The 10,440-nt window shown below is 43.4% G+C and overlaps 2 protein-coding genes across 2 annotated transcripts; both read right to left on the reverse strand.

Annotated features, from left to right (window-relative positions):
* Positions 1–458: 458 nt before the first annotated feature.
* Positions 459–2,014, reverse strand: pou4f1 (POU class 4 homeobox 1; the record flags this gene model as incomplete). Its single annotated transcript, XM_080025610.1, has 2 exons — positions 459–1,481; positions 1,892–2,014. The coding sequence occupies 2 exons, from the start codon at positions 2,012–2,014 to the stop codon at positions 459–461; spliced, it is 1,146 nt and encodes a 381-aa protein (XP_079881736.1).
* Positions 2,015–3,414: 1,400 nt separating this feature from the next.
* obi1 (ORC ubiquitin ligase 1) lies at positions 3,415–10,225 on the reverse strand. Its single transcript, XM_080025550.1, has 6 exons — positions 10,117–10,225; positions 9,769–9,904; positions 6,576–6,667; positions 5,770–5,991; positions 5,409–5,497; positions 3,415–5,188 (listed from the first exon to the last, which is right to left on the reverse strand). Exons 1-6 carry the CDS (start codon positions 10,186–10,188, stop codon positions 3,835–3,837), a joined length of 1,965 nt encoding a protein of 654 aa, XP_079881676.1. The 5' UTR covers positions 10,189–10,225; the 3' UTR covers positions 3,415–3,834.
* Positions 10,226–10,440: the final 215 nt, after the last annotated feature.

Genomic DNA, 10,440 nt, shown 5'->3' on the forward strand with positions numbered 1-10,440 from the left:
GAGATGAATAAGTGAACAGACTCATGAATTATTCTATACCAACAACGACAAAAAATCTAAACCAAAAACACAGTTCAACATTCAATGAGGTAATTCGTAAATGGCTATACTTCAAATAATAGGCCTATTCGGAGAAAATAACTCGCTATAATATCAAGCAAATTTACCCCTTCCCACATGTTTTTAAAAGGCAATGTCGACGTCGCTAAACTTTTCCCTCGAAACAACTGAGCGAAATTTGTGTAATCTGTCATTTGCATACTTCACATTCACCAAAAACGTGAAAATAAACAAGATATATGAAGCCTCGTAAAATGGGTATCTAAAGCCCATTGTGCAGCAACGTGTAAAATCGCTGGAGACAAAAGACTGAAATTGTGTCTTAGTGTCCCTTGGTCCCCAAATTCAGTCACACAACTTTTTATGTTTAGTGTTTTAGTTTTTCTTTTCCTTGCCCATCAGTGAGCAGCGGAAAATTTCAACCTCTTCTGCTTCTGTCTTTGGTTACAAAACCACACTCGCACCACATTTTTTTTCAGGTCCAACTTCTCGGCTATAGCTGCTATTTTCTCGGACGATGGCCGAGGCTGTACGGTGAAGTAAGCCTCCAAAGACCTCTTTTCCGGGGCCGCTATCGAGGTCCTCTTGCGCTTCTTCTCCCCTCCGTTGAAAATGTCCGGTTTGCTCATTTTCTCCCTCTGGGCCCCCTCGGCCTCCTCCAGCCAGGCCTGCAGGATGGGTTTAAGCGCAATCATGTTGTTGTGGGACAGAGTTAACGACTCGAAACGACAAATTGTACTTTGGCTCAGTGATCCGACGCCGGGGATTTTGAGATTAGCCAGAGCGCCGCCCACGTCCGCCTGGGTTACCCCCAGCTTGATCCTCCGCTGCTTGAAGCGCTCTGCAAAAGCCTCCAGCTCCCTTGGGTCTGTGTCCGAGTCATTGATGGAACCGAGTCCGGCGTTAGTCATCCCTGGGCAGCCTTGACCCATCCCGTGGTGGCCCGGTAAGAGCCCGTGGTGGGTGAGAGGCGAGTTCATGCTCATAGCCTGGTGGGAGAGGTGACCCAAGCCGTGCATGTGAGAGTGAGAGTGAGAGTGCGGGTGGCCGGAGGAGGTGGAGAGGAGCCCGCCGCCGCCGCCGCCACCGCCACCGCCACCACCTCCGCCGCCCCCGCCGCCGCCACCTCCAACGCTCCCGTCGTGCGCGCTGGACATGAGGGCAAGGGACGGCGAGCCGAGGTGGTCCATGATGTCCGGCGGCTCCAGGTTCTGGTGGTGGTGGTGGTGATGGTGGTGGTGGTGGTGGGCCAGCGGGACCGTGGAGCCCGACGAGCAGGGCACCGTGCTCATCGTGTGGTAGGTGGCGTCGGGCTTGAACGGGTGCGTCTTGGCCTGGTTCACGGCAAGGTCTACGGCTGCCAAAGCCTCCGCCCGGGCCAGCAGGGTCTCATCCAGACTCGCAAATATGTTACTCTGCAGCTGCAACGAAGAGAGAAGAGAGAGGAGAGAATGAAGGAGTGCGAAATGGAAAAGACAAGTGAATAAATGGAAGACGGAAGGAAAAAAAGAAAGGAAAAAAGGAAACATAAATAAATTTAACTCTCAGGACGGGACTCTTGGCGACACAAAACACAGCCGGAGTGTCCATTCCTTTAGAAAAGGCCAGTCATAAACATTCATACAAAAACATTGAAGCCTTTGCCTGAGCATGCTTTCAAACAGAAGACTCTTCGAGCGATTTCCGTGCATGGAACACATGAAAAAAACATTAAGCGCGCGTCTTGGCTGAATGTGCCTCGGAGCGCCCCTTGTTATTACGCACAGACAGTGTTTCAGCGCTACATGCGGCATGCAAGAAAAACAAACAAAGTCAAAGTAGGATAATTTACCTGTGGAGTTTGTAGACAGGCTCTCCTTATAGCTTCCGAGCTGGAATGCAGGGTGGTGTACTTGTGCTCGGGTAAAGAGGGATGCATGGCGAAGTGCGGCTGTTTGCTGTTCATGGACATCATCTTGGCGAGCTTCTCCAATTAAAGTGCACGGGGAGAAAAAAAGGGGCAAACGGCTACAAGAGCTGGAAAATAGTCATAGATACACAGTGTTCCTTTGCCTCTCCAGTAATGATGCAGTGTTGTTCGCTGTGTAGTGCGCCGAGTGCAGCCTTGAGCCGGGAGATCACAGAGATGCCTGCAGTCTCTCAGACGCACTTATCTGTCTACTGTTTCCCACTGCTGGGGATGAGAGGCTCTTACACCTGAGCGCCTCAGATCTCGTCAAGCCCGTGCTCGGGTGCTCTCGCGAGACACACACTGCCAGAACAGTGAACAGGCTGACAGATAAAAAAAAAAAATGCTCAGTGTAGGCAGTAACATCTGGAGACTAGACGCCTGCGTTATTAAAGGCTCACTCCACTCCATCCAGCTACGGAACGGCACCGGTCTCAGTAGTACCTTTAGGCCTTATTCGTCATTTAGAGGACATAAACCATTGATTTCACGGCGTTTATTTTAGCAGCCTTACACGTCAGACTGGTGTTTACCCACCTGATTTCATTACGTTGTTTTATGGATCTTGGGGCTGTGAGGGTTCTTTAAAAAACACTTTTTTAAACTGCCATGCGTTTTAGTGCCAACATGTGTTCAGGTCCCACTGTCGTGACTTTCTCTCTTCTTAACCCTTGGAAGTAATGAGGCAAACGCCTCATCATTAAAGCCCGTCAACACCAGATTAGCCCTAAACAAATTGATTTAATACACCAGCGTAACCTTGTAGCCTACACAGTCTTCACCTAAATTAATTAATCCCAATTAATTAACACTTCATTTATTCAAACCACAACGATTACCTAATTAAAATTTCATGCAGCTATTAGAGGTAGGCTATATGCGAAATAGCCTATACATGATATCGTTAAATTTGCATAATACATAAGGCGGTTTTTGCTACAGTGGAATTACTGTGCGTGAGGTCTCCAATATGTATCCTTATGAGCTACAACATGCTTTTATATCGGCATGGCTAAGTTTTCTTATTTTTAATGGAGGCAAATTAATAATTGTTACTGCTTAATGTAATTCACATCAGGAAAAGTAGCACAAAAAAGTAATTCGTGAAAACACTAAATGTTAATCCCCAATTTCATGAGTAATCCTAATATGTAAAATACTAGTAGGTTACAATATAGTAGCTCATGTAAATCCTAAAACCATTAGTAGATGAGGCGTATCATGTCATCAAGGCACTGTCAAATAGATGTAGAAAAGCACAAAATAAATCCAATTGTCAAACATCGCTTCTCATTGCATTACCATTTTATTTTCTTAACACTTCTTAAACATTGCAATATGTTATTCCAAATATCATTGTTTTTCACGATAGTCATGTTCATCTGTATTTAGTACTGAATGTCATACGAAAAACATTACCATGAGGGCCATGTTTGCTGAAATGACATGAAGAGTGGGCTGAAAGAATTTTTTTGGGGAAAAGAATTCAGCACCAAAAGAGAAACTTTAGCATAACATAGATCACACAAAAGTGTTCACCCGACTCTAAAGACTTGCTTTAAAAGCAGTGAACTGCCATTGAGACGTAAAAGTAGACCACTCAAAAGAAAACCTATCCGAAAAACCTGTCATGTTTGGTCTTAATTTATACAATATCACCACAGACAAAATGACAATGACAGACAATAAGTTACACCCGAGCATCATATTCAAAAATTTATTCTGAAACCATGTGTAGGTAATATTTCCCACAATGCTCGGCTGTGAAGCTGGACCAAAACACACTCGCAGTGCAGAACACACCGATTTTTCAGTTTTAAAAACCGTCACATGAGCTTTGAAAGTTTTGTGGGACTGCTTGTGTTAAAGGGACTGCGAGACTTTCTCTTAGTTGGCTGGCTGACTGGCTGTGCGTTTCTGTCTCTTGTGTTCACAGGTTTACTAGTGCAGCTGAAGTCGGGGTTTGAATCATCGTGGTCTTGGCTTGCTGGACTGAGAGTGCCGGGGGAAGCAGCCTTATCCTCTTCCAGTGAATCGAACAGCAGATCAAAAGACAGCTCGTCTGTCTGAGAGGACCCTCCTCCGAGCACAGGGACGATGGCACCGCTCTCCCCAGCATCTAGAGCGGCACAACTTTCCTCTGCAGAGCCCTTTGGAGCCTCTTTGTCATCCAAGGGGCCATCTACGTTGTCACATGGCGGCTGGTTCTTCTGGTCACACTGTATCACGGCTTTGACATCCAGGCAGCTTTGTTCGGGGACGAGAGTGTTGTCCAAGCTCGTGGGAGGGGAGAAACCCAGGGAGAGCTGGGACCCCCGGCTACTGGAACTCTCTCCATCCAGCATCATGGAGTCCAACTCAGAGATCTTGTCCAGGTAAGCTGCGTGCATGAAGGCCTCGCTTGACGTACCGAAGCCGTCGCTCGCATCGCCTAAAATAATAGCGGGCGTGGCCTCTTTAACAGAGCTTTCTGTAATTAGACCACCTGACTGGTCATCAGATCTCTGCCAACCACCCCAAAGGACAGACTTTGAGGGTTCCATGTCAGTATTTGGAGGCAAGCCTTTGGGGAAACTGTCGTGGCTGGTGACTTGGTCCTCCGTGGTGGTGGTGGTGCTGCTGCTGCTGCTACTACTACTGCCGGCAGCGGGGAAGTCTTCAAAATTAAGCTTCCTCAGAAAAGAATCTGGTTTAAATGCCACTCTCTTTTCCCGGATGCCAGGGCTTCTCAGAGTGAGCGAGCGGAAGGCAGAGGACGGAGTGGTGGGCAAAATGTCAGAGGAGGCGGTGGCTTCCAAGACCTGGTTTTTCAGCTCTTCGGTCAGAATCTTCTCCAACTCTTTGTTATCCGCAGACGGCATCAACATGGAACCATGACTACTCGTAAATGTCTGCAGTTGTTGCGCCTCTGGATTGCTGCAGATCGACTTCCTCTCGTTGTCGCTCAAACTTCTCATCATCATGTCGATTTTCTGTTGCTGCGTCAAGGCTTCTGACTCAGCCGTGCTACTCCCACACGCTTCCTGCACCTCAAGGAGTGGCTTGTCTGGAGGTTTGACCCCGGACTCCAGCTCTTCAATGTACTGGTCACTGCGATCCAGAGCCCTTTTCAAGTGGTCCACCTCACGCTCATACTGCTGGATTTTAGCTTCCAGTGCTGCCACTGTGTAACGACCAAACCTAGGGGCAAATCACGTTGTGTCTTTAAATGGTTCCAAAGGATCATCATCATTTTAAAATGTATCTTATGCAACATAGCAGCCAGTTAATGCCTCCAACTTCAGTCATTTTAATTGAAAAAAAACACAGAATTACCCAATTGTTCCAAATGCCTAAAATGTGCAGCTAAGACAGATTCAAAAGCATTTATACGTTATAATAACACAATAAATAAACTTACTTTTGAGGAGATCTGCTCACCACTTCTGCTTTTAACCTCATATTCTCTTGTACAAGGTCGACATTTTGAGATCGTAATGCCTTATTTGCCTGAAGGTGAAGTGAGACACAAATGGAGCATGTTACACATTATTATGTTTGTGGCTTTCAGTATGTTATACTGCATAACACAGCTACCATAACTAAAGAATACTGTATGCATTTATTTAACCTGAATTCAATTATGATAGACATCATCATAGAAGTTATACGTTTCTCTAACCAGCTGCACAATACAATGCTTTGTATCCCACCATGTACTCTGACCTCTCCATAAAGTACACTCAAACTATGCAATATCTTACGTATTACTCAGTGTTTACCTCCTTAAGCTTGTCCATGTCCTGCTTGACTTGATCACAAACATCGGTGGCAGCTCGCAGCTTGTTTGTCCATTCTTCCACGACATAGGGCTCAACTTTCTGGTCAGCCGTTTGAGCTGTATTAATGCTGCAGGGATCCAAAGCAGTCTTCAGCTGGGACTCCAGACCTTGACTTTTTGTTTTTAGCTCATCGTTTTCTCTATGGAGCCCTTCAATTTCCTCCTGTTGGAGAGAAAAACATTATGTTTACCTCAAAGCAGAGTTTAACCATGACCACGTCATCAAAATACTTATAATCTTACCACAACAAATAAAATAAAACCCCTTTTTGACTACCCGAAAACTGGACACTTTGTTGTAATCTGAAACCTTAAAAAGGTGCTACAAGGAACTTTCAAATATTTCTGAAACAGTCTTATTTTTCTTCTGATCATCATTACATGTAACAGCAAACGAGACCATCAGTGCAAAGAATGCAATTTTTAAAATATTTTTTCTTAATGCCTTTGCCATGTGTATGGTCACCCAGGAACAACAGCTGGCGTAGTGAAAACACTACCGCTTTTGTCCAAAGGGGGTGCAAGAATTAACACAAAGGGAAAGTTCCTCGGAGCACCTTTAAGTAGTTGCTTTCATAGAGGTTTAAGTAAATTAGTAATTGAATAAGTAACAATAAACTGCTCTACCAGATATTTTGAGTGTGTCAGTCGAATTTCACTGAGCAGTGTTGACCCCATGTATAGCCTGTGTTTTTTGTTGTTGTGGCGATTAACCTGCTAGTTATTGCTGTGAAAACATACCCGTACCTCATACTCCCGTAAGAGCAACTCTCCTCTGGTTTTTCTGAGGCATTTCTTCGAAGAAGGGCTATCACTGGGATCACTCTCATTTGTACCTCCTGAAACACACAAGTACAGTTACAGACCTGACAACAAAAACACGTTTTAAAGTGATTTTTGATAACATTAGTTATGTCAAGAGATGCTACCCCAAAAACAGAACTATGAAAAGATGAGGCGCAGATTTTTTTAATCGAGGATAAAGTTATCTCAGGACTCCCAAGCCCACCCGCAGAGAATTGTGCTAATTTTAATGTGAAAAAAAAAAGAAGTAAGTGCTGTCCTTGTGGCCCTTGCTTCACATTATTTCACATTTTGGGTGAAAATGCTTGCTGACTGTCAAACCCAGAGCTGGAGGAGAGGTTTAATATCATAGTGTTATCCCTGTTCAGCAAAGACATTGGTTTAGGACATGTTTAGCCTTCCTTAGCACAAAGTGGAAGGCCTTACAACAGCTCCAAACTGCTATTACTTTAACGTTGCAGTGGGCAAAGAGAACAGGACTTGTGAGGTGCTGTGTGCAGTCAAATGCTCTGATCAAAAGGTAAACTATCTTCTAGTGCCCCATTAGATTAACTAATGCATTAAAGTAACAGTATGTTAAAAGTTTAGGCTGAACAGAAGCCAGAACCGCAGTAATAAAAGCTCTGCCACTGCCACCAAACTTCTGCAAGAAATATTCTAGTGGATAATTCAAAGTACCCGAGGCTGAAGCCCATTAATCCGGGACTGAGCTACATGTTAGCATATTAGACTGTCGGTTATTATTCTGGAATGTGATCCAAAAGATTCAGGCCAGCGAAAAATCTAGGAAGAAAGTTAAAGGTGCAGTGTGTAATATGACATCATCAAGAAAGTTCTACAAAGTTCTAGAATGCAACGCTCCCTGGGTAACCCCAACCCTTTCGAATAATAACAGAAGCTACAGTGGCCTTCAAGGACAAGAACAATTCTAAATTTTAAACAATGCACCTGATGACATTCCAACTATGACACGTTCAAGATGGCGGCACTAGGCCTTGGTCCAAAATATACAGACATATGGACATATATGAGACCCTTTCTAAGAGAAAAAATAATAATTAAAAAAAAAAAATTCAGCTATTATGCACTAAATTAAATGTACTTATGGATATTATAATTACTTTCTACAAAATCTGCTAGGAAATAAAACCCAAAATTCTACACACTGCAGGTTTAACTGTGGATTTGTCGGACCGAGAAAGATAATTCATAGATCATCATTGTCATCACCATGGTAAAACAATAGCGAGAACAAAAACTCAGTGTATGAGGGCAATCTGGCAATTAAGACTTATCACCTCACCTTCAATGTCTCTATGGTCTATTCTGGTTTGGTGAAACAAGTAAGCCAGTTTAACTATCCTGGGATTAGTTTATCCAGGGTTCACTTCATAGATTGAGGCAAGTTTTTTTTTTTTTTTTTACCACTCGGAATGAAATGAATGACCAATTATGCAAAAAAACAGAACTGTGGAAAAAAACACCATCAATTACTTAAGGTTTGGGATAATTTTGCATAAAACATTACTTACTTGATCCAGGGGAAAATTTGAAAGATGTACCTCATCAAATATTGGAAAATATGTTTAAAGTGTAACTGCACCCTTTTACTTGTTTTTTGAGATAGAAGCTGAATTAAATCACTATGTTGTTAAGGAACACATATATGCTGGTGTTAATATTGAAAAAAATTGCAATATGTTAAATATCGGCAATTCAAGAAATGTTTTGTATTGTAAATCATTTTAGAACTTTACTAAGATTTGAAAAAAACTTTTTCCTTCGGATTCGAAAAATGACGTACATGGGACTTTTTTGACCCCATGTACGTCATCACGTCGCCGCAAAGCCAGGCACGCTCTTCACAGGTCCATGGCTGGTCCATAAGCGTCTACTGTTATACTGTCCCTCCAAGGATGTTATTTCGGGGGTTAACACCCTTCACTTCTACCGACAGTGTGTCTGCAATATCTCGCTTGCGCGAACACACACACAGACACACACAGACCCGGACTCGTTCATTGTTTCACTTTATTGACACACGCTACCGCTCGCTCTCCTCGCTCACACACACACACACACACACACACTGCCGCTCGTTCACTTGCGCTACTCGGTCTCCTAACACTACGATAGAAACACCCGCCAACAATTTAAAATAAGAAAAGTCCTCCACCTCAGACGACCCATCTGTGTGGCATATGAGCTCACTGTGTAGCGACAGTGCCGTTAGACTTTGTGTCACTCGATATTTCAATGAAGTCATGTCATTCAGATCTTCCTGAGCCCCCTCCTTCACAGACACCGCGCCCCCCCCCTTCCCGAAAGTCGGCCGGCTGATGTCGGAATGTTTAAAAACAATGGTTCTCAAACGGAATTCAGAATCCATGGTCTGAAAGCATTTTTCAAAATCGTGCAGTAGCTCAAACAGGGGGTGCAGTTACCCTTTAATATTATTTTCTTACAGGCTATTCAAAAATACACAACTAAAAGGCCAATATTAATATCACAATTACAAAATGTCACAACGTGACCATATCTTATCATGCCATGCTGATCTGTTTGACTGCAATGATACAGTGCACGAGTAGCTGGCAAATGAATAAAGACATTTAAAGGTGCAGTGTGTAATATGACATCATCAAGAAAGTTCTACAAAGTTCTAGAATGCAACGCTCCCTGGGTAACCCCAACCCTTTAGAATAATAACAGAAGCTACAGTGGCTTTCAAGGACAAGAACAATTCTAAATTTTAAACAATGCACCTGATGACATTCCAACTATGACACTTTCAAGATGGCGGCACTAGGCCTTGGTCCAAAATATGCAGAAATATGGACATATATGAGACCCTTTCTAAGGGAAAAAATAATAATTCCAAAAAAAAAGTCAGCTATTATGCACTATATTAAATGTACTTATGGATATTATAATTATTTTCTACAAAATCTGCTAGGAAATAAAACCCAAAATTCTACACACTGCAGGTTTAAATCACAATCCAAAACTCCTATTTTTTTGCGCTTTTAAAAATGTTGTCATGATGACTCAACTGTGAAAGGCTGCAAGCGGATGAAGCCTCAAACTACCTCTCCTCTCTTGTTCCCTGTCACCTCGTTCGTATGAAGCTACTCACCGAGGATTTCTCTGCATGGGCTCTCTTCTGTGATGGGGATTCTGCAGGTGGGACACTGGCTGGCTTTCTGTAACCACATCTCCATGCAGGATGAACAGAACACGTGGTGGTTGGCACAAATGACGGGCTGCTTGACCTATAAACCGAGACAAACATAAACACAATTAGCTAACTAAGCTAACTCAAAAAACAATGCGATTTGAGTTAGCAACGGTTGCTAAAGTCAGCTGCGTGAACTAGGCTACTTGAAACCAAACGTAACAACATTATGGTTACTAGGCAGCAGCGTACTACATTTAACGGGCGACAGACGTTAACGATTTGAAAAATAATGAATGCTGCGGTTACCTTTCCGAGACATATCTGACACGAAATTGGCAGAGTCAGAGAAAGGGTGGATGTCTGGAAGTTGAGAGCCATGCTTGGACGGGAAACACAGCTAAAGCAAAACAAACAAAACACACTTCACCCCAGATACAAACTTCCCACCGGACACCGCTGCGCCGCGCGCGTAATTCAGATCTACGGGAAGCCAAAAGGCCCAAAAGGCTGTCAATTCACAAACGTTTAAAACGGAATTACTTGATATAACGCTCAACCATTGCAAGTTGCAACTACAAATACTTGGGTGATTGAAAATAGCGAAGTATCCCTGCTAAATTATGAAATTAT

The sequence above is a fragment of the Ammodytes marinus genome, assembly GCF_949987685.1.
Source record: "Ammodytes marinus genome assembly, chromosome: 1".
Taxonomy (NCBI): Eukaryota; Metazoa; Chordata; class Actinopteri; order Uranoscopiformes; family Ammodytidae; genus Ammodytes; species Ammodytes marinus.

Bases quoted from the DNA above. Each gene is read 5' to 3' on its own strand.
- obi1 (XM_080025550.1), bottom strand. From the start codon at position 10,188: ATGGCTCTCAACTTCCAGACATCCACCCTTTCTCTGACTCTGCCAATT. The intron at 6,668-9,768 runs GTGAGTAGCTTC...TGTGTGTTTCAG, and splicing joins CCCATGCAGAGAAATCCTCG to GAGGTACAAATGAGAGTGAT. The intron at 5,498-5,769 runs GTAAACACTGAG...CTTCACCTTCAG, and splicing joins ACATGGACAAGCTTAAGGAG to GCAAATAAGGCATTACGATC.